The sequence below is a fragment of the Lithobates pipiens genome, unplaced genomic scaffold (assembly GCF_037356315.1).
Source record: "Lithobates pipiens isolate NorthernLeopardFrog02 unplaced genomic scaffold, aLitPip1_a1.2 Scaffold_157, whole genome shotgun sequence".
In the NCBI taxonomy this organism is placed as follows: Eukaryota; Metazoa; Chordata; class Amphibia; order Anura; family Ranidae; genus Lithobates; species Lithobates pipiens.
The window spans coordinates 362689-387363 of NW_027507746.1; the positions used below are offsets into that span (position 1 = coordinate 362689).

At 48.2% G+C, this 24675-nt stretch overlaps 1 protein-coding gene across 1 annotated transcript; it reads right to left on the reverse strand.

Annotated features, from left to right (window-relative positions):
- Window positions 1-17464: 17464 nt before the first annotated feature.
- Window positions 17465-23953, reverse strand: LOC143981442 (zona pellucida sperm-binding protein 3-like). Its single transcript, XM_077479285.1, has 8 exons — window positions 23485-23953; window positions 20291-20403; window positions 19722-19825; window positions 19471-19648; window positions 19257-19377; window positions 19091-19182; window positions 18155-18297; window positions 17465-17691 (listed from the first exon to the last, which is right to left on the reverse strand). Exons 1-8 carry the CDS (start codon window positions 23950-23952, stop codon window positions 17465-17467), a joined length of 1446 nt encoding a protein of 481 aa, XP_077335411.1. The 5' UTR covers window position 23953.
- Window positions 23954-24675: the final 722 nt, after the last annotated feature.

Here is a 24675-nt window from a genome sequence, read left to right on the forward strand (position 1 = left end):
GGAGGTGCTGGGAGGAACGGAGAGGACGATATCTGCAGATGAGGTTGGAGATGTAGATGGGGGCGATGTTGTGAATGGCCTTGTATGTTATGGTTAGCATTTTGAATTTTACATGGTGGGGAAGCCAGTGAAGGGATTGGCGGAGAGGGGCAGCAGTCAGATTAGTGAGGTGTATTAGTCTAGCAGCAGCATTCATAATAGACAAAAGGGGGATAGCCTGCTTAAAGAGGCAGTAACCTCTCCCACTCTGATGCTGCTTTCATTTAGTCCATTATAATTCTCAAAGTATAGCCACTGTAATCCAGCCCAAATTGCATTTTACTTGCTGTTTAAAGAAACTTTAAAAAAACTTGTTTCCAGGGATAAGGCAGCGCCATCTCCACTATTTTCTGAGTCCACAGTGGAGTGTATTTCCGCCCTTCCTGTACTGTTAACCAAGCCTCCTTCTCAATCCAATGTTTCTATGGCAACCCTGCTTCCCTGTTCATAGCTTACTTGTTTTGTTTCATAGTATTTACTTGTGCTGATTACCTAGTGTTTGCCTGTATGAGTCCCTTAGCTTCACCTGATAAGACTGCAGTACTGCTGTCCCATTCCCTGGTTTACACTGTATATGAGGTCACATGGTGTGTAGAAGGAAGCTGAGTGATTAGCAGCCTGCTGAGAGTTCAGTGCTGTGCCTAGGAAGTCCTGATAAGACAGTGCTGTAAATCAGGGGAGATCTGTGATAAAGATCTCTAAACAAAGGATTACAACAATAGTAAGGAGATATCTACAAGCAGTGTTCATTAGGGTTTTTTATGCTGATTTACAGGGGACAAAGTTGTGGGGGAGGGTTTACAACCACTTTAAGGGTCGGCCATTAAGGAGAGGGTTGCAGTACTCAAGGCGGGAAATCAAGGCGTGAACGAGTTGCTTTGTGGTGTCATTAGTCAGGAAGGGTCAAATTCTGGAGGTGAAGGCGGCAGGATTTAGGCAGCCATTGGATATGGGGGCTGAAGGAGAGGTCAGAGTCAAGGATTACACCTAGGTCCCTGGCATGTGTGGAGGGACCAATGGTTGTGTTGTCGATATTAATGGTGAAGTTAAATGATTTGGTGCCTTTCTAGAGTCAAGGGAACTAAAGGATTCTTAGGTGGTTGGGTGCCGTCTTCAGTTTGGGGGAGACCCAGTGACTTCAAGCATTTCAGGAGAGGACCCTTTAGAAGACCATGTATGGGTTAGTTTCTTAGTGAGAGCCTGGAAGGGCTGAAGTACCCAAGAGAATCCGGTCTTGTGGATATTGCCAAGCTGGCTGGAAGATCCAGTTATCCTACAATTGTTTCCCTACGTGTTCTACAACAACATCTGTGGCAGAGACTTGTTCCTGAGTAAGCACCTTGTTGGCTGCTAGGTCTTGTGAGAGAGGGACTGTCCAACCTGAGTGAACATCCAGTTGCGAATGGCTATTCTCTGGATGCAGTCAAAGTAAGCAAGTTCTTCAACATTTTCTCTTTGACACTAAGAGTACCTGAATTCCCTTTGGAAACCTCTGATCCCAGTTTAAGAGACTGTTCATCGTCTATGGTTTTGCAAATAAAATCCAATAAAGTGGATCTGTTGTCGGTCTCTCAAGTTACTGGGCCATTACCACAGGACACCCCTAGACATGCGAGGATGACTGAAGGTAATGGTAAACCCAAATCTAACCAGCAGCTCCTTCAGGGATTAGTGCTACATGTAGATCATGGGTCTTGTGTAGCAACCTCCTGCCCCACCCCTTGTCTCATGTGTTATATGAAGGTCAGAGGTTCCTCAATCTAAATGGGGACAGAAGATGTGGCTGGGTGTATTGGGTCAAAGACACAGGATACTATATAGAAGACTAATGGGGATCGTGACTCATACTGACCCTTTTATGCATCATTGAGTCCTCACTTAGGCTTCCTACATCCCTCTTAATGACTTGTTTCACATTTTAATGATCAAGAGTGCGGAGAGGATATAGAATGTAGGGTGAGTGCAAGGAGAGGGAGGGTGCAAATAAAGGACATGGCAGGGGAAAAAAGAGTGCGGAAATGGAGAGTGGATAGCGTTGAGATGACAGAATGTAGGAGTGCACAGAGAAGGAAGAGGACAATGGAGAAGAATGCATGGAGTGGACACAGTGCAGGAAGAGGAGCGACATTACAAAGAGGATGGAGTGCAGGGAGAAGGAAGGGTACTAAAAATGTAGTAGAGGCAAGGGGAGAGAATGCAGGAACAAAAGTGTATGGACAACGGTAAGAGGGAAGTCATGGCCTATGTTGGTAGCAGTGAGGGTTAATGAAACTTTTGAAGACTATTTTATTTTTATTTTTTTCCCCTGTAGGGGCTGCTGAATGATTGTGGCCCACCTGTCACCCTGCCCAGCATTCACTTCCAGACACTCCAAGAAAATGAACCAGTCCGTTTTTGTATTTTTGAGGGATTGGAGCTTGGATGGGGTTAAGGAATTGCATGGTTTGGGACTCCAGCACATGGTTCTAACACTCCAGCACAATTCTTCAGGCGCAGCTAGCACATGGCTGGGCCTAACTCTGGTTTCATCCAGGCCTTAGTAAAGTTCCTTAGTACAGGCAGGGACCGGAGGCCCCTATTGTGTAGCAAATTTCTGGTGCTAGCTGCCTTTTTTTTTTATATAAATGAAGTACTGATCCCAGTCAGACCCTGACAGCTTTGCCAACTGCAGCAGCCTGACTTTGCCAGTAACATTAGTTTCTCTCCCGCTGGGGCTACATCCATCTGACTGCCTCTCCCAACTGTGCCTGCCACTCCCTAACACCTGATGGATCCCTCCGGGAGACTTGACCAGCAGTTTCCCCTGCTGTCCTCTCCTGTTCAGGACACCCCCTGAGTTGTATGGGTTTCCTGTTCAGCTACAAACCCCTGGCCCAAGGGTGGTAACCGAAAGATGAAACTAGCTGTGAGTCACTAGCCACTCCCAGCACCACAGATCAGGTAAATTTAAAGCAGACCTAGCCAGAAGCTAGGCCTGTTTATTTTGGTCTACAAAAATCTCTCTAGCACCTACCTAAGGTAGAGTATGCTACATACCTAATGAGTCTGTTCCTCATAGTGAATATTGGAAAGTGTGGAATCCTACAGAGGGGAGAAGAGGGAATTCACAAAGGAATACTGAACATGATATCCATTAAGAGTAGACGTTTCCTTTTAGAGGATTCTAGGAAATCTAAGGTGTTGCAGGGATCAGGCAGAACCAATGTTGGCACACACTCACCAGCCAAATCCTTGGCAGTCTACAAGAGATAATTGTACAATTAACCTGAGCTATTATAGATATTACTGTAGCACCCTTGCGTTTAGGCAGGGATGTGCCTCACAAATTTACTTGCCAGGAGTAGTTATCCTAGTTATGAGGGAGAAATCAATAGATCTCTAACAAATTCTGGCCTCATTGCACTTTTCACTTCTACCACTAGGTACTTGGTGGTACTAAATGCGAAAAGGGCAACCCAAGGTCAGGTTATGGGTATATGAGGTATCTTAGCAAATGGGCAGGGGTTTTCTTGAATCCCTTGGCCAGCTGGGAGAGCCTATATATTTGGATGAGGTCAGGTGATCTATGTTCTGTACCACCTGGACAGCTGTCTGGGTGGACGTGTGTCTCATTGGCCTTTCCTGGGCACATCTGGCTGCTAGGCTGTCTGAGGGCCTATCCTGAAGCAGGAGAGAGCAACGCAGGGTTGAGATTGTGGCTTGCAGTCCAACCAAAAGTGACCGTTCTGTTTGCTGGAGAACCTGTTGTGGTCAGAGGTAGAGGGAAAGCTGTTGCCAGTAAGGGACTATCTGCCTTATTACCAGGGACCCCAATGAATAACTGAAGCACGTACCGAAGCAGCATTCCCATCAGATGGGGACATTGGAGAATCGGGAAACTTCAGTGGGACTCAAGCCAGGGACCCAGCTAGCGGAGGTAACACTTGCAGAGCAGCATTGTGTGTCAAGCTAGGGACTAAGTAGCCCAGTGTGGTGAAACTTGAGAGGTATCTAGAGTGCCAAGCTAAGGACCCAGCAGAGAAGCGGGGATGAAGTTTGAGCAAGATACCCCTGTGAAGATTGGAAGCGCTCAAGGGATTCAGTGACAGTGAATCTAGTGAGAGAGCTGGAGCTCAGTGTATTGAACTATGAGGAGAAGTTGTAGTGAAAGAACTGTAATGCCGCGTACACATGACCAAACTTTCCAGCAGAAAAGGTCAGATGGAATCATTGTGTCGGATATTACGATCATGTGTGGGCTATTGGACTTGATAATAGTAGCCCATTGTGCGTCACTTACCTGACACAGGAGCCAGCGATGTCACTGCTGTCCCCTGTAGTCCGGAGCATCCATCTTCTTCTGGGTATCGCTGCTCCGGCCACTCACAGCGCTGGAGCAGCGATGACGTCGCATACGCACGGGAGCCGCCACTGCTGCCAACGGCGATGGTGCATGCACTGTAGACGGCGATGCCTGTCTTTTTGTAAATATCTACTAAACGTGAATGTTTAGGAGATATTTCTTGGACCTACAGGTAAGCCTTAATGTAGGCTTACCTGTAGTTCAAAGTGGTTTGTAAGGGTTTACAACCACTTTAATAGAAATAAAAGCGCTTTTGCTTTTGTGCTTTCTGGCGCCCAATAACTTTATCCATCTTACACCCACTATGCCTCAAAACCCACCACATCCAGAAGGATGTCAGCTATCCCTGGCCCAAAGGTTCTCATCAGACCAAAGGAGGCCTGGGACCTTGCTACATTTAGTGCCCAACGTGGGGATAAGGTGTTGTCCTTGCAGTAGTCACCCATAGCAACCGGCTTCAGCTCCATCGCGACTCCATGGGAAGGTGGCAAGTAACATTTACACTTCTAATGGACTGTGGTGTCGTGTGTACTATCAATGTGTGCAAAAACCAACAAGTCTCACTGCTCAGGGGAGAGGATTAGCCTGGTCTTTTGACACTTGCTGCCAGTGCTGTGAAGGTTAATGCAAACTCCAAAATGCACTCCAGTACAGTTCTGTCGCGGGAAAAAACTTTGAGAAAAGGTTCTGAAACTGCTAAGGCCTGCAGCTCGCTGACTCTTCTTGCCGACGTAATGGCTAATAAGATTGTTTAGAGAACTAAACTTTTCAATGCAGCCTCATGCAAGGGTTCGAACGGTGCCTTCGAGAGACCCTGTAGAACAATATCTAGCGCCGGCTCCTGAGGAGCACGCGCTATGGGTTTTTCAAATTTAAGGTTTCACCTGAACTGCAGTTTGGGTACAATTGTCTAAATTTGGACTTCAGCATAGGTCTGACTGGACTGTCAGATGTTCAGCCTGGCCACAGGGAGCACTGTCTCTTCTGTCAGGCATGGAACTATGGTCTGGTTGGGTGCTTAAGTTACTCTCTCTCGGAGCCTGCCCAGTGGGAGTGGCGCTCTTGCTGTGCTTTCTGGGAGAGGGTATTTAAGATGCGGATGTCACGTGGTTCGGGGGTTCCGGTCCAGAAGGATGTACTGACTTCATGGTCCTGGTCCTCCTGACCAGCCCCCAGGAAGGCTATGGCCTGGGGTGTGGATCCACCCGATCTTGTTGTCTCGGGGCTGGCTAGCCTGAGGCAGGGAAACGAAAGGAGGATTCTGAGGTGTTTGGGTGCCGTCTCCGGTTTGGGAGAGACCCATTAACTTCATAGCATTCTAGGGGAGAACTCTTCAGAAGAAGACCACATACGGGTTGGTTTCTTAGTAGGAGCCTGGGAGGGCTGAAGTACCCAAGAGAATCCAGTTTCGTGGATATCGCCAAGCTGGCTGAAAGATCCAGGTATCCTACGAGTGTTCTACAAGTTTAGTTTTCCTACGTGTTCTACAACAACGTCTGTGGCAGAGACTTGTTCCTGAGTAAGCACCTTGTTGGCTGCTAGGCCTTGTGAGAGAGGGACTGTCCAACTTGAGTGAACATTCAGTTGCGAATGGCTATTCTCTGGATGCAGTCAAAGTAAGCAAGTTCTTCAATATTGACTTGGACACTAAGCGTACCTGAACTTCCTTCCTAACCCTCTGATGCCATTATAAGAGACTGCTCATTGTCTACGTTTTTGCAAATAAAATCCATTTAAGTGGATCTATCGTCAGTCTCTCAAGTTACTGGGACATCCCTAGATGTGAAGTGAGGAGAAAGAAGGTAACAGTAAGGCCAATCTAATCAGCAGCTTCTTCGGGGTTAGTGCTACAATAGATAAGTCCCAACTGGGAGAATTATTGAGGGGAACTGGCCTATTCTGTGCCATGGCCATGAAAAATCTTGAAATTAAAGTTTCTTTTGACAAAGTCTTTTCCCAAAAAACTGAAAGAGCTGCTACCTGTGTCTTTAAGGTGCTGGCTGCTAGTCCTTTCTCCATTTCTTCATGGAGAAACTCAAGTACTGAAACGACCTCATCTACCTGAAAGCCCTTAGCCACATAATAGGAATTGAACTTTTTCCAGACCTTCAGGTAAGGAAGGTCTTTATTACTCTCTCTGATAAGCCTTTGGCCCTCAGGAGGTCTTCCTCAGAAGCCAAGCGGTTAGGTGCAGCCTGTCCGCCTCATGATGGACCACTGATCCTTGAGTTAGAATGTGCTTCCTGAATGGCAGTTTCCAGGGTGGTTCTGGTTGCCAGGTTTAGCAAGATCGCAAACCAAGGTCTTTTTGGCCAAAAGGGGGTGATTAGGATCATGTTGGTCCTTTCCTCTCTGAATTTCCTTAAGACCAACAGAATTAGAGGAAATGTGGGAAAGGCATAACACAGCCGGAAATGCCATGGATGAGCTAGCGCATCTATGCCTAGGGCTTGATCTTCTCGGTGAAGAGAAAAGAACCTGCGTGCTTTCGAGTTTTGCTGGCTGGCAAACAGGTCCACCTGGGGGGACCCCCACTTTCTGGAGATCATTAGAAAGATTTCCTGGTTCAGGCACCACTCTGTCTCCGCCAACCTCCTTCTGCTGAGTAGGTCCGCCAACAGATTCTGAGAACCTTTTAGGTGGATCGCTGTTAGGGAGGCCACATTCTGTTCTGCCCAGGCGAAAAGGTGGTTGGCAAGACTCAAAAGACTCTTGCTCCTGGTTCCTCCTTGTTTGAAGATATAAGCCACCGCTGTCGTATTGTCCGTCAGGACCTGCACGTGCTGTCCCCTGATGAAAAGCCAACAGACCCAGAAGGATGGCTTTTAGCTCTTGCCAATTTGAAGACCTCTGGGCCTCTGCCTGAGACCAGGTCGTTTGTGCATTCAGACCATCCAGGTGGGCTCCCCAGCCCCAGGAACTTGCATCTGTTGTCAGATGCTTGCCTATCGGGAAAACCCAGGAGAGGCCTTTCGATAGGTTGCCCGAATTTCTCCACCACCACAGTGCTCATTTCGCTCGAGAAGAGAGCCTGATCTGTTTCTCCAGTGAAGTCTGATGCGACCAGTTCTGTAAGATGGTCCACTGAAGTGGCCTAGAATGAAACCCACTGAACTGCTGGGATTGAAGCCGTAAAAAGTCCTAGCACCGCCACAGCTGACCGAACTGAGATTGTACAGTTTGTTTGCATCTGTTTCACCGCCTCTCAAATCTTCTCTAAGTTCACCTGCGGTAGGAAGACCTTCTAAAGGACCCTCCTACGTATCCCAAAAATACCACCTCCTGGCTTGGGATTAGGTTTGACTTCTACAAGTTGAGTAGCCATCCCAGCTCCCTGAGGTGCGTTTGTGCTATCTGTAGATTTGCCAAAAGCTGTTTCCTGGAATCCACAAACAGGTCGTCTAGGTATGGGACCACGGAAATTCCCCTCAGCTTCAATGGCTCCAGGGCTTCTGCCATGATTTTCGTGAAAATTCTGGGGGAGGACAAGAGCCCGAAAGGCAAGGCCCTGAACTGTAGGTGCTAGATTGAAATTCCCAGGTTGCCTGCCAGACGAAGAAAACACTGGGGGGCTTGGGCAATCGGGACGTGTAAGTATCCATCCCTCAGGTCTAAGGAAGCCATGAAGCAGTTCGGGGCCAACAACTTGGTTATTGAGTGGATCGTTTCCATGCGAAAGTGCTTGTATCAAATTGATCTGTTCAGAATTTTCTAATTTAAGATCAACCGATATTTCCCTGAGGGTTTTTTCACCAGAAAGATGTGTGAATAAAACCCTGTGCCCTCCTGGAGCTTCGGGACCTGTACTATTACCTCCTGGCTGGATCAGCTCCTGTAATAGGTTCATCATTGCGGAGGCCTTTTCTTAATCCTTTGGGAGGGCCGTAACATAAAACCTGCTTGGAGGAGGCTCTGAGAATTCTAGCCTGTAACCCTGAGTGATTATATTCCTCACAAACAGGCTTGACAACATCATGTTCCATTGTAGGAGGAAGGTCGCCAATCTCCCCCCTACTGGAACTGGATCGTCACTTGCTTTTGGTAGGCTATTCCGAGGGAGCCCTGAACAGAACTCCTGCCCTACCTTTACCATTTTGGGGGGGTCCACAGCCTCTTGCTGCCATCCCCACCCTTTCGGGACTGCTGAACAGCACAAAAATTCTTTTTCACAGCCAGTTTCTTCTTCGCAGGGAATGCCTTTTTCTTGTCCGCAGTCCTATCCAGGATTGCTTCCAAGTCGGGACCAAAAAGAAGGTCCCTGGAAAAAGGTAGACCACACACACTAATTTTTGAGGCTGTGTAACCCAACCAGGTCTTTAGCCAGACCGCCCTTCTGGCCAAATTCACCAATGTTGGCGGCCAAGACCTGGCCGCCATCTTAATAGATTCAGCTGAAAAATCAGCCACGTATTTCACTGCCTTTAAAATTAATGGAAAGGATTCGAATAAATCTTTCCGTTATGTTCCTGCCTCAACCTGACACTTTAGCTTTTATACCCAGCACTCCAAATTTCTGACTGATGCCATCGCTGGTTTGAGGCTGGCCAATGCCGAATCCCAGGCTTTCTTCAAGAGGGAGTCGGCCCTCTTATCCATAGTGTCCTTGAATACCCCCATATCTTCGAACACCAGATCTGTATGGCATGAGGCTTGTGAAAAAGCGGCATCAACCCTTGGCTTTTTATTCCACACCTCTGATTCTTTGTCAAAGGGAAAACACCTTCTAAGGGTTTTGGAAAGGAAGGGACCCCTCTGGATCTTTACATTCCCTCTTAGCCATGTCTGACAATACTCTGTGGACTGGGAACACCCTGCCCTTGGTGTCATCCAGGCCTTGATACATTCTGTCGTCCAGTTGTCAGTCCACATTTTCCTCCTGAATGTCCAGGGTCGTATAAATCGCCTTCAAAAGCTTGTCCACTTCCTCTAAGGACAGTTTGTATCTCGAGCTACAGCTATTATCCTCCTCCTCGTCTGAATCCCTGAAGGAAGAGTGCTTGTCCCCTCGTCCTCTGACTCCACACCCTCCACTGGCTTGGAGGTGTTGGTGGTGATGACCCCCAGACTGGCTTGGAGCATTCTGAACCAGTAACGTCTTCACTGAGCCAAATGAACTTGCCATCTCGCGTACTGAAGAAAATAAGTCTTTGTAATGTTGCAAGGTTTCTTCCTCCACTAGGTCCTTGATGCACGATCTGCACAGGGTTTTCTGCCACGATTCTCTCAGTGGATTTTTACAGGAAGGGCACTTTTTCCCAGGGTTTAAGTTTTTACTTTAACCAAACTTTTTTTCCTAAAAATGACAACAAAAAAAAGGGGGGGGGGGCTCCTTACTGAAAATCCACTAAGAAGGCAGACATCAGAAACCAAACCACCAAGCAACATTCCACCACCAAGGCTACAGGGTCCGAGAGAAGTAACCTCGGACCCCTGTAAGAGCAGGCTCCCCTAGGGAGGACATTAAAGAACCAAAGGAAAAAACACAACCCATAAGGAGAAGAATAAAGGCACCTCTGTGCCCCTCTTACCTGGGCCTGGCCAGTGCTTAAGGTGCCTGCCTCCACAGTCGCTGGTGTCCTCTCCTCCATCCTGCAGAGAGCCACAGCGGGACTGAAACGAACAATCGCTTTTTAAAATTTCTGGGAAAGGCATCCTCCGTCGACCTGGAAGCGCCGGTCTATGGACCTTCCCCCCCCCCCCCCCGACCTTTTTACCGGGAGGTCGCTGGGATGACCCTTAAGAAAAACAAGCAAGCCGGGAGGTAAGCCTTCATACTCCACCCTGGAGAGAGCGCATAACCCCACCCTTTCATGTTCCCACAGGTGCTTCCACCATGGCAGAGGAAATACAATAACTGAAGCCATGGTGGAAGAGAAGGGATTTAAAGGTTGACAGGTGTTTCCTGAAGAAAGGGGCGGAGCTGCGCTCTCTCCAGGGTTGTCCTGAAAGGCGATTTGAGTAAATTCGTATTTCGGATTCGTACGAATTTTGGGAAATTCGTATGAAACTAAATCGCACATGTCTACGCTGGACCGATCACCCAGAGACCACATACAGCTTATGGTCTGGTTTAAGGTTGGGCATTGGCGTGCTAGGACGAACTTTAGAAACCCAATGAGCCCCATGGCCCTTCTCAATTGACCTGGCAATGCTGATCAGCGGAGCTGCACTGGCTGGCAGCATAATGTGCACACTGCTGGTAGCAGTAGCAGGGGTTTCATCCTCCTGCACATTGCTCTTCATCACTCTCATCCCATTTTCCAGTGTAAGACAACGTGTCAGAAGAGAGTTCTGACAGAACGTCAGACGGAATGTCTGAATCTGAAATAGTGGAGCACTCTTCAGCCGGGATGTAGTTGCACTTTCCACGCGCCTTCACTGGCATAACCACAGCATCCCCTTTCCCACAGGCACACCCCTCTCCACTTCCCACTGGCTTACCCAGCTCCGGTACTTTCTTCTCAGGTGGCTCAGACATCAGGGCGAGCAGTTGGGCCCATTCGTAGCCTCAAGGAGCGATCGGTGTGCTGGGTCCTGGGGTAGTCATTGAGGCAGGTATACCAGCTTCCTGGATGACTCTGGTGTTAACCGATGGGCTCTGGACATCACTCTCAGCTGGGATAGCAATGTTCTGTTCCCAATCAACTTGTAGGATCCGCAGGGGTAGAGTTGGAAGGACAACCTCAAACAGATGCTCTCCACAGATGATCCAAGGCATCAACTGCGTGGTCAGGACAGAACATTTTTCGCAGATCAGTCCCAGAGACTTGTTTGCCTCCAGCCGTATACAAGGCAAACTTGCCCTTTGGTGTATATCGTACTCCGGTGTCAGTCAGGACGTTTAACATTGCTCGGACCGAAACGAACACCTGGAGCATACTTTCTCCAATCCACCATCTCACTCATGAACTGCGCCATCTTTCTTTTCAACCCAGAACCAGACACGTGGCAGCACTTCCTTATCTTCCTCTGCAGAGCGGGAACTCCTCTCCTCTGGCATGCGCGGTAGACAGCGGTGCCTGTCTTTGGGCAAATATCTCCTAAACCGTGTAGGTTTAGGAGATATTTCTTGGACCTACAGGTAAGCCTTAATCTAGGCTTACCTGTAGGTCAAAGTGTGTTGTAAGGGTTTACAACCACTTTAAAGCCGCATACACACGACCGGACTTTCTGGCAGAAAAGTTCATGTGGTCTTCCTGGGATTCTGACAGACTTTTGAACGAGCGGACTTGCCCAGACATGAAGGGACCAAAGTCTGTTCGTTTTGAACGTGATGACGTACAACGGGACTAGAAGAGGAAGTTCAATAGCCAATAGCTGCCCTTGCGTTGTATTTGGTCCGTTGGATCAGCATACAGACAAACGGTTTTCCCGATAGAAATTGATTGCGTCTGACAGATTTGAAACATGTTCTATTTCTAGGTCCATCGGAATTTTTGAAGAAAAAAGTCCAATAAGGCCCCTTTTACATGTGCGGACCGTTCGTCCGTTTTTCCCCACATCCGTTTTCGGATGAAAACGGAGCACAATGCAAGTCAATGGCATTGCGGACGTTTGCGGATGACCATCCGCAAACGACCGTTTTACGTCCGTTCCGTTCAGCTCCGTTTTTCCGAACGGAAGAATATCCTATTTTCTCGTCCGTCCAAAAACGGAACGGACATAAAACGGTCGTTTGCAGACGATCCGTTCCGCGGACATCCGTTTTTGAGCAAAAAATATATATTAATGTACAGGTGACCTCTGACCCAGGTAGTGGTCAGTCACATGTACAAGCACATGCTGCTAGTGGAGAAAGTGGAGAGATAATAAGCACCGTCGGATACGTGGTAAGCAGTTTGTGGCTTGGCATGGTTAAACACATGGCATTTCATGGCATGGCATGTCACGTGGCCATGTGGCATGTCACGTGGCCATGTGGCATGTCACGTTGTCACGTGGCCATGTGGCATGTCACGTGGCCATGTGGCATGTCACGTGGTCACGTGGCCATGTGGCATGTCACGTGGTCACGTGGCCATGTGGCATGTCACGTGGTCACGTGGCCATGTGGCATGTCACGTGGTCACGTGGCCATGTGGCATGTCACGTGGTCACGTGGCCATGTGGCATGTCACGTGGCCACGTGGCATGTCACGTGGCCACGTGGCATGTCACGTGGCCACGTGACATGCCACGTGACATGCCACGTGACCACGTGACATGTCACGTGGCCACATGGTCACGAGGCCACGTGGCCTCATATTATATGTAATTGTCATGTTGGAGTTCTATCAGTTCATTGTGTCTACTGTTACTATACAGGTGATAAAATCATCACACGGTGGAGATCTAGAGACCGCTACAGACGGGAGCTAAAGGAGGAGGCAAGAGAAAGCCGGAGCGGAGCAGGACCATCAACAAAAAAAAAAAAAAAGCCCCTTTTTTGAGTCAATCGACTTCTTGAGAAGTGTTATGAACTTAAAGAGGGATTCCGCCCAAAAAAAAATATTAAAAGCCAGCAGCTATAAATACTACAGCTGCTGACTTTTAATAAATGGAAACTCACCTGTCCCGGGTTCCAGCGATGCCGGCAGCCGAGGCCGATCGACCGCTCGGGCCTCGGCTGCTGCTGCCGCCATTCAAGGTGAGGGAATCAGGAAGTAAAGCAAATCGGCTTCACTTCCCGGTTCCCTACTGCGCATGCGCGAGCCGCACCGTGCAATGGGAATGGTCCGCGCTGTCACTGGGACCCGTGTGTGTCCCAGCAGACAGCGCGGCAGAGCAGGAAATGGCGTAGACTCCCGTGGGAGTCTATGCCCGGAAGTGGGTGAAAATACCTGTCTTTGACAGGTATCTCCACCCCCCTCCCCCCTGAAAGGTGTCAATTGTGACACCGGAGGGGGGGGGGGGGGGTTCCGATCAGCGGAGGTTCCACTTTAGGGTGGAATCCCGCTTTAAGAAAGTAAATACATTATTTCTCCCCTATATTAAATTATTTGGCCGAGTAAAACAAAATGATATACAGGAGGCACACAACGTCTCATATCCGTGTTCATCCTTTCCAAACGGGGTTGCAACTTTTCTAATAAAAATTCAAACGTTGGTAGAGACATTCGCGTAAAATTAAAAAAAATTTGCGGGAACTGTCGCAGATCTGCATAGTGCAGAGCAAAAAACCCTTCAGTGGGCCTCTTCAGCAGCATGGGATGTGTCCAGTACCTGCGTCTTATTGCAGATTTGTTCCTGCTCATGCGTTTCTATCTCCTCAAATAAGATAGCATGACAAATAATGTCACATGCTCAAAAAATCTGTCCAAATCCATTGCTAAATAAGCACATACACTACAGGAATCAGGAAGCACAAAGCCAGCTGAAACCACAAAGCAGCATGGGAAGCACAATGCATGCTGGGGAAAACAAGGAATCATGGGAAAATCCACATAATTCATGAAAAAATGATTGCATACAGTTCTAAAAAAGTGGATAAAAACGGATGAAAAACTGACAAAAACGGATGAAAAACTGACATAAACGGATGAAAAACGGATGAAAAACTGACATAAACGGATAGAAACTGATGAAAAACTGACAAAAAATGGATGAAGAAGGACATAAACTGATGAAAAACGGATGAAAAACTGAAATGAAAAGGATGAAAACTGACAACAACTGATAAAAAACGTGACTGAACTGATCTAATGTACGGTCAGCATGTGTGAAAGGGGCCTAACCCACACACGATCGTAATATCCAACAGAATGATTCCGTTTGACCTTTTCTCCTGGAAAGTTTGGTCCTGTGCATTACAGTTCCTAACAGTTCTTTCACTTCCACTACAACTTCTCCTTGTAGTGCTTCAATACACTGAGCTCCCAGTCTCTCACTAGACCCACTGACTCACTGTCACTGAATCTCTCCTCCAATCTTCACGGTGGCATCTTCCTCAAGCTTCACTCCCCGCTTCTCTGCTGGGTCCCTAGTTTGGCACTCTAGATACCTCTCAAGTTTCACCACGCTGGCCTGCTCCATCCCTGGCTTGACACACAAGGCTTCCCTGCAAGTGTTACCTCCGCTGGCTGGGTCCCTGGCTTGATTCCCACTGAAGTTTCCCGATTCTCCAACATCCCCATCTCCCGCTTCGGTACTTGCTTCAGTTATTCATTGTGGTCCCTTACTAGCGACAGCTTTCCCTCTACCTCCGACAGGATCTCCAGCACAGAGAACGGTCACTTTTGGTTGGACTGAAAGCTGCAACCTTAACCCTGCGTTGCTCTCTTCTGCTTCAGGATAGGCCTTCAGACAGCCTAGCAGCCAGATGTGCCCAGGACAGGCCCAATCTCCAGCCTAGTAGACCGGACAATACAACACATGTCCACCCAGACAGCCATCCAGGTGGTACAGAACATAGATCACCTCACATATATAGGCTCTCCCAGCTGGTCAAGGGATTCAGGAAAACTCCTGCCCATTGGCTGATACCTCATATACCCATAACCTGACCTTAGGTTGCCCTTCTTGCATACAGTACCACCAATTAGCCGGCCACGTAGTGGTAGAAGAGAGAAGTGCAACAAGGCCATAATTTGTTGGTGATCTATTGATTTCTCCCCATTAGCTAGGATAACTACTCCTGGCAAGTAAATTTGTGAGGCGCATCCCTGCCTAAACACCAGGGTGCTACAGTAATCTCTCTAATAGCTCGGTGTAATTGTACAATTAGCTTTTGTAGACTTCCAGAGATTTGGCTGGCGATTGTGTGCCAACATTGGCTCTGCCTGACCCCTGTAACTACACTGGCCACCTTTGCTTTCCTGGAATCCTCTAAGGAAACTTTTACATGGAAGTAATGTTCAGCCTTCATTTGTGAATTCCCTCTTCCCCCCTCTGTAGCATTCCTCACTTTCCAATAGTCTCAATTACTATGAGAGTCAGACTCATTAGGTAGGTGCTAGAGATTTTTGTAGACCAAGTAAATTTAAAGCAGCACTAGCCAGAAGCTAGGCCTGTTTATTTGATCTGTGGGGCTGGGAGTGGCCAGAGTAGGCTGGTGACTCTCAGCCAGTTTCATGTCAACTTCCCTCTGCTTCTACAAAGAAGGTGAGGGGGAAGAAGGTTGGAGCTTTCTGGGTCAGAGGAGCCATGACCAAACCTTAACCCAGATTGGCAGGCCTCCTTTAATAGCCAGGGTCATCCCAGCTGGGTGATACAAAAAAAAAAAAAAGGAGCGCAAGTCTGTCAGTGCCTTGGGAGGAAGCCCCCAGTTGGGGGGGGGACCTTTGGCCAGGGGTTTGGAGCTGAACAGGAACACCATACAACCCAGGGGGGTGTCCTAAACAGGAGAGGACAGCAGGGAATACTGCTGGACAAGTCTCCAGGAGGGATCCATCAGGTGTCAGCGAGCGGCAGGCACAGTTGCGAGAGGTAGTCAGATGGATGTAGCCCCAGCGGGAGAGAAACGGTTACTGGCAAAGTCAGGCTCCTGCAGTTGGGAGAGCTGTTGGGGTCTGCAAGGGGCTGACTGGGATCGGCAATTCATTAAACAAGGCAGCTAGCACCAGAACTTTGCTACACAATAGGGGCCTGTGGTCCCTGCCTATACTAAGGAACTTTGCTAAGGTCTGGATGAAACTGGGATTAGGCCCAACCATATGCTAGCTGCGCTTGAAGAATTGTGCTGGGAGACAGAGATAGTGTCCCAAACCATGCAAGAATCTTTCTTGGCATCCCATGAATTCCTTAACCCCCATCCAAGTTCTAATCCCTCAATAAAAATATAAAAACCAAAACCTGATGGACTGGATCATCATCTTGGAGTGTCTGGAAGTGAATGCCAAGCTGGGCAGGGTGACAGGTGGGCCACAATCATTCAGCAGCCCCTACAGGTTAAAGTCAGTCTTCAAAAGTTTAACTCACTGATGGAACAAACACTGCTACCGACATAAGCCATGACTCTTACTATTGTCCTTCCACTCTTCTTCCTGCTTTCTCTCCACTTGCCCCTCCTACATGTTCAGTATCCTCTTCTCCCTGCACTCCATCCTCTTCGCAATGTCGCTCCTCTTCCCGTGCTCTTCTCCATTCTGTCCCCTTCTCATTCTAGCCTCTCCCTGCACACCATCTCTTCGCACTTCATTTTCTTATATTTGTCCTCTGCATGGTAACTCCCAACACCATCCACTCCCAACACCATCCACTCCCAACACCATCCACTCCCAACACCATCCACTCCCAACACCATCCACTCCCAACACCATCCACTCCCAACACCATCCACTCCCAACACCATCCACTCCCAACACCATCCACTCCCAACACCATCCACTCCCAACACCATCCACTCCCAACACCATCCACTCCCAACACCATCCACTCCCAACACCATCCACTCCCAACACCATCCACTCCCAACACCATCCACTCCCAACACCATCCACTCCCAACACCATCCACTCCCAACACCATCCACTCCCAACACCATCCACTCCCAACACCATCCACTCCCAACACCATCCACTCCCAACACCATCCACTCCCAACACCATCCACTCCCAACACCATCCACTCCCAACACCATCCACTCCCAACACCATCCACTCCCAACACCATCCACTCCCAACACCATCCACTCCCAACACCATCCACTCCCAACACCATCCACTCCCAACACCATCCACTCCCAACACCATCCACTCCCCCTCATTTTTTTAGCTGCACCCCCTCTCCTGCCATTTCTCCCTGCACTGTCCTTTATTTGCACCCTCCCTCTCCTTGCACTCACCCTACATTCTCCATCCTTAAAAATTTGAAACAAGTTTTTTTTTTTTTTTTTTTTGAGAGGGACGTAGGAAGCCTAAGTGAGGACTCATGATCCCCATTAGTCTATATAGTATCCTGTGGCCCTATACACCCAGCTACAACTTCTGTCCCCATTAAGATGGAGGGACCTCTGACTTTCATACAACACATGAGACAAAGGATATGGCAGCCTCCTACCCCAAGAGACCCATGATCTAGATAGTTAGAGCCCTTAGAAAAGGGCCAAATCATACCATAAAAACGGTCTATAAATAAGCAAAAGACCATATTAAATTATCATTTTTTTTATTTCTCAGACAATATATATTGCGGCATTTTTAGAGACTTCACAATGAACACTGTACACACAGCGACTACAAGAAGACTGACACACCCGACAGCCACCAACCACCAGAGCTCTGCGGGGGCGGCCTCTTCCTTCATCACTGCAGCTGCAAGGTCATTTTGTTCTGGTCCAATCACAAGCAGAGGACCCAAGGTGGTCACCGCCTGTTCCTCTTCCATGTTAGGTTCTGCAGGAGAAACATTGGAGGGTCAGAAGGCACATACACATCTCTATACAATGCAACTAAGGGCTTTCAGGTGATACCTCAACTCCTACTCAAGTGTGCAGAGGTGGTGTCCATTGTAGACCCTCAGGAAACAAATTGTTATGTTAACAAAGTGAACACTATGGGGGAAGAGGATGGTTTGAACCCTCAAGATTTGCATTGCTAAGAAAAGGCTATGCAGGAGATCTACCTTCAGATTCTAGTTCTGAAAGCTCTATGGGAATAGAAGCAGCACTATGAAGGCCATCCAGGTTCTAGCCTTCCCCCTTCATTGCCACCCAAGGGGGGGGGGGGGGGGGGGGAATCAGTGCCAGGTTGAACAACCCCAACCAGTCAGGACCCCTCCCCCTGACCCACCTGTTATGCAAGATGCAGATATGGCCACGCCATTATTTTATGCAGCAGCTGCATGATTAAGACTCACCATCCAAGGCTTCCCTTTTCCCAAAGGCTCTCGGTCTTCCAAACCGGCTCCTTCCTCCTGCTGTCAAACCAGTAGGGTTGCTGCAGGTGCCCGGTGTCCCACAACACTGGCAGATACTGCTGGGGCCCTCAACTGCAGACCAGCTAGAGAAAAACAAACCAAAGTATGTAAGACAACCTGTCTTCAGAAGATGCACTGGAAGTGCGGTGAAAGGCCAACACTGGATAGGTAGTTAGACATTTCCCTTGAAAGAGGACTTAGGGCTACCTCATCATCCCTTTAATCCAGGACACATTACACAGGTTGAGGCCAATTTAATGCAGATAAGGCACCAAGCGAGTTTAATTACCATGATAATCAGCCATAGAAACGAATTAATGTGTTTCCAGGATTAAAAGGAATGATGTGGCAACCCTACATAGGGGTCATCCCTTCAGATGCACACTGGAGATAGATTACATTTACTTTATTGTAATGCTTTCCATGTCCCGTTAGGAAAATTCACACCATTTGTCTGGTTTACCATAATTCAAAGTGAGAGAATACCAATTTTTTGGGCTGGGGGGTGTCAGGAATTCCATTCATTTTCAGGATTTCCTCTCACCTCCTGTCTGGCTATGGGACAGGAATTAAAGGAAAACCTCTGCAAGCGGTGAGAAAAGTCTTTTATAATCCTCCCTGGCACTATCCAAAATAAAATTAGTCTATAGTTCTACGTGAGTGCCAGTTTGATCTCTTGGCTGAAATTTACAGCTGACCCCAAGGTGTCCAAGCAGCAGATTCAGAGAACCATACCCACATTTCTGATCATGCTGGCATCTGAGATCTTTAAGGCCAGGGGGTAGGCAACCTTGGCTCCCCAGCTGTGGTGAAACTACAAATCCCCATCATGCCTCTAGGAGTCAGCAACCCAACTGGCATTTTAAATAGTCTCACCTGTTTGCGTCTTTACTATAGGAACAGGCCTTGTTCATGGGATCTGGGACCTGGGTGGCAGCTGCGGCTCTCAGGTAACAGGTCAAATAGATCTGGAATAGAAGGTTTTAGCTGGTTAAACATTCCTATAAGGCACCAATCTGTGCAACCAATTCAAAGTCCTCACCAGAGATACATCATTTCCTAGGAACCGGAAGGCATCCACCGTGAACTGTAGAGCGTTTGTCTGGACCCTTGGAGTGATGAAGGCCGAGGAGGCATCAGCTTGTGTTCCATCCACCAGACACCTGCAGAAGATGGTCACTTACAATTTGTGTCATATGGAAACCCAACCCCTCTCCCCCCCCCAAAATAAATAAAATAAACCCCACTACACATACCCATTGTCTGCAATGATGTCATAACTTGGAGAAGAGGTGGCATCAGGAGATATGGTGGCCACACAGCGGTCCACATACAAGATCATAGCAATTTGGTTGTGAGTATCCACAGAGGCCTGTATGTAGAGAATATCCCCCAACTGATAGATGGGAGAACTTCTGGGCCCACTCCAATCCTCTATACATAAGGAAAGGGGATTAGTAAGAGGCCCAACAATAACCCCTCCCTCCCGATCACCCATCTTCCTCACCAGTCATCAGGACCAAAGAGAAGGACAACCTTTCTTCTAAAGACACAGTGGTGCTGAACGGAACCCACGTTGGCTTAATGGCCTGGCTGCTCACATTACCGTGCCTACAGAGAACAGAATTAAGGTCAGTAATGAGTCAAATGTAATTTAATGTCACAAATTCATATTACTCTTATCCTGTCCATTACCGACTTGGAGTACAGGGTCAAATCCTGGTTACAATTACACTGTCCAGCAAGTTACTAAAGGACGGCTGTCTGGTTGGTTCCATTCCTCTGGGACAGTGACCAAATGAAGTCGGATAGTAAAGCCATTAATTGGACATGATCCCTGAATATTTAAGCAACCAGGAGCAGCTACTATATCTGTCCCCATATTCTCTTTAGAACCTTGTTAGGCAACACACCCCTAACCAGGAAAGGTAATACTGTACATGAAAATCTCTTGACAAGGACAGATGAAGGTTAAACCCTTATTTGTGTTTTTCTGCCCACTCTGGCCAAACATTGACCAGATGCTGAACATCGCATGGCCCCCTACTGCAAGCCGATCCAGTAGTGTTGACTCACCGGTAGTAGAAGCACATTATGGGGACCACAGCTGAGTTGGTTCTGATGATTGGAATGGAGGAGGTTGGGCTGTAGGCCAGGTTGGTGGTGTAGATTAGCCAGTCTTGAGTCATCTGTGCAGAGAAGGAGACAGACTTACAAACATGGAAAGCTGACATTGTTTAGTCTTTTTTTTAGATCAGACCCCAAGTCCACCATTGCCTGGCCCTGGTGTTGAAGGCCAGGCCCAAAAGCACCTCATTTACCTTGCAAACAAAACTAAAAAGAAAATGACCAGCTTAACCAGCTTGCAAACAACCTATTCCATCTGACAGTCTGCATTACAAATCAGGGTTTAGTTTGCGCACATTTTCTATATGCTGGGTGTCCAGTGCTCCCCTATGAATTTGAGGGGGGTCCTTCCATTATGCATGTGCTTCCACTGTGGAGGCTCTCAACCACTTATAGCAGTTTGACCACTCACTGTCCACTGCAGCATTACCAGTCCTTGAGGCACAAAAAAAAAAAAAAAAAAAAAAAAAACAGGCAGGGCTGAGAACTCCCGCTGACGTCAGCCAGGGGGAGAGACCAGAGGAGACATGCAAGTCCATCCAATTAGAGGTAGAATTTTTTTTTTTCTGTATAGGACATACCAGTGGGCACATGTTATTTTCTGAGTAGATTGTAGGGACATACTATTTTAGTAGTAGACGGGGAGGATCATGGAGTGGACAGAGTAGAGAGGCGGGTCATGGCTCAGCAGCCATAATAAACAGTGTTCAGTTTACAGGGGGGAGGGCAGAACCAGGCATTTCAGGTGATAATTTAGGGTTAAACACTTCAAAGTGAATCAAAACGTTTACATGCAGGATTTTCCCTTTCCATGGGGAATTGACTTGCTAGGTAAATTCACATTCCAGAAGTCAACCTAGTATAGCCCTCTCCCCTTCTGGAGTGTACAGTTTGTGCTGGCCCAGCTCCTCCACCTATATAAAACCCATGTAGCCGTCAGGGGAGGAGTGACAACTCCGAGGCTTCTGATATCACACCCAACAACAGTCTCCACAAAAGTAAACCTGAATAAAAATATGACAAAGCTTTGTTGACCTGGTGATTGGTCATCCAAGACTCAGTCTACAAAAGGCAAGTCTTCATTCTGCTGGCACCTACTTAAAGTAACCCCACCACAGAAAGTTCCCAATACCTGTCCAGCTACGCATACAATCATCGCTACTAATGGTCTGGAGAGTCCTCTCCCACCAGACACTCCTGGTGGCTCTCCATCTGTACCCCGTGTAGCACTAACCCCCGAAGAAGCTGCTGGTTATTTTTGGGCTTACCGTTACCTTTCGTTCTTGTTTCACGTCTACGGGATGTCCCGTGGTAGGTGGCCCAGTGACTCGAGACTGAGAATAGATCCACTTGAATGGATTTTATTTGCAAAAACTCAAACCATTGAACAGTCTTTCAACTTGGGATCAGAGGGTTGTGAAGGAAGTTCAGGTTCTCTCAATGTCAAAGTCTATAAACGTTAAGGAACTTGCTTACTTTGACTGCATCCAGAGAATAGCCATTCGCAGCTGGATGATCCCTCAGGTTGGACAGTCCCTCTCACAAGGCCGAGCAGCCAACAAGGTGCTTATTCAGGAACAAAGTCTTTGGCACTGACGTTGTTGCAGAACATGTAGGAAAATTAAGCTGTAGAACACTTGTAGGATATCTGGATCTCTCAGCCTGCTTGGTGATATCCACAAGACCGGATTTTCTCGGTTACTTCAGACCTTCCAGGCTCTTGTTAAGAAAACCAAATTCGCACATGGTGTTCTTCTAAAGAGTCCTCCCCTGGAAGGCTTGAAGTACAATGTGTTTCTCCCGAACCAGAGACGGCACCCATCCACCTCAGATTCCTCCTTTAGTTTCCCTGCCTTGGGCTAGCTAGCCCCAAGGCATTGAAGCCACGTGGATCCGCACCCCAGGCCATAGCCTTCTTGGGGGCTGGTCAGGAGGAACAGGACCAAGTAGTCAGTACATCATACTGGACTGGAACCCTGAACCACATGACATCTGCATCTTAAATACCCTCTCCCAGAGGGCACAGCGAGAGGCCCATTCCCACTGACCTGGCTCCGAAAGAAAAGTAATTTAAGCACCTGACCAGACCATAGTTCCACACCTGCAACCAGAGACAGTGCCCCCCTTTGGCCAGGCTGAACATCTCATAGCCCAGTCAGACTGACACAGAAGTCAAATTTAGGCAAATAGACCCAAACCAAACTGTAGCTTGGGTAAAGTTTTAACTTTGAAAAAAAAAAAAAAAAAAACATATCGCAGGCTCTTCAGGAGCCCGCCGCTACACCCGCATTCCAGATCCCTACCAAACAGTACTGTTGAACAGGGGTATTGCCACAGATCTGGGCAACAAAGCAAACTATGGGGAGGGGGGGGGGATGTACTGACAGGGTTGTAACATGGTGTCCTGTCACTGAGCAGCAGTCCCAGATATGCAAACTGCCTGTCCTTTGTGTGGGTGGTGGCAGTGGTGCAGAGATTTGAAGTCTACTCTGGCTGGTGGGGAAGTGAAGGGAAAAAAAAAAAAACACTTAAGGGTCCTTTCACACGGGGCGGATCAGTTCTGATCCGCCCCGTGGATATCCGTTTGCTCAGCGGGGATCACTCCGCCGATCCCCGCTGAGCAGGGAGATGACAGGTCTGTCTCTGCACACTGCGCAGGGACGGACCTGTCACAGCGCCGCTCTCCCCTATGGGAGATCGGATGACGACGGACCGCAGTGCCCGTCGTCACCCGATCCGATGACGGATGGAAAAATAGCTTTTTCCTCCGTCACACTTTCGGATCGGAGCGGGTCGCATGTCAGCGGAGATGTCACCGCTGACATCCGACGCTCCATAGAGCTCTATGGAGCACCCATTCAGGACCGCCTGAAAAACTGACAGGCGGGCCTGAACGGGACGTTAGTGTGAAAGAGGCCTAAGAGTGGATAGGCTGCAGAATTATTAGAATTGTGTGTATTAGTCCTTTTCAATGAATCATCATCTACAAGGTCATTAGGAACTAGCTGACTCCAGGTGAGAGGGAAAAAAAAAAAAAAAAAAAAAAAAAAAAAAAAAAGCAGAGAAGGATCCATACACAACTACTGGAAGATGGGGGACATTGACTAGAATACATGGACACAGAGGGAACAATTGAAGATTACCTGCACCATGTTGCCGCAGTCCTGGAGGTTGATCTGGAAGGTGACAGTGGTGTCTGTACTCTGGGGGTTGGGTTTGCAGCCTTGGGGCCCCAGGCTCAGGTCAGAAGGTTGGACCAGCTTCCCAATTCCATAGAAATCCCTCTGGACATTGACCACCATGTTGTCCTCTCCACACTGGATGCTGATAGGGGAGCTCCCAGGCTGAGGCAGATCTCGTGGAACCCCACCAACACGTCCAGCAAGTGAACCCCTAGGAGCCCCAACACCCACAACAGGGCGATTAGCATTCCAATCTCTTGAGCCCCATCTAGAAGAGCCCTGGCCAGGTAGAGCCCGCTGGTTGCTTCTCCACCAATCTGACTGGCGGCCATGTCTCACCAAGACTCCATCACAGCCAAACCCTGACCAATAGGCCACAGCCAGGAGCAGCACCCAACAACCCTTCACCAGAAATCCCATCCTGCCCATAAGAAAGACAACACAATGAATGAGGGAGAGAGAGCTGTCCTTTATACCCCTCCCATCAACCACTGATACCCCCAGCTGGGGCCAATCATCACCACACCCAATGGCTGGGACTATACATGATGGATGGGGGATGGAATCACTAATGGAGGTCACCTCATCCCCCTGGAGATCCACCAGAGAAGATGACTAGATTCATCCTTATGCTGGAATCAGATGGGAGAGACAGGTCCATATGGAGTGTGCTACACAAGCTGCATGGAGGAGAGCAATCTCACAAGGATACACAATGATTGGATCACATACAACTGATACTACACCATAATACTAATGTCACTCACACCAACAGGAGAGATTTATTGTAGGGTTCAATAGCACAGGCATGGTGGGAACCCCTCATAATGGGCACAGCAGATGTACAGACCTGGAAACTCAGCACAGGAATGGTGGAAACTCCTCTGTAGCAAGGTCACAGGCCTCCTTCGGTCTAAAGAGAACCTCCAGGACCAGAGATAGCCGACATCCTTCTGTATATGGTGTGTTGTGAGGCATGGTGGGTGCAAAGCAGTTAGATTCATTGGGCGCCAGACACTTCTTGAATGCAAAATACATTTTATTTCTCTTAACAGAACTTTGGGAGAGAGGGTTAGGTCCAGGACACCCTTAAGTAGTTGCAAGATTCATTGGCAGACTCCAAGACTTCAACAGGAGGACAGCCATGCAGGG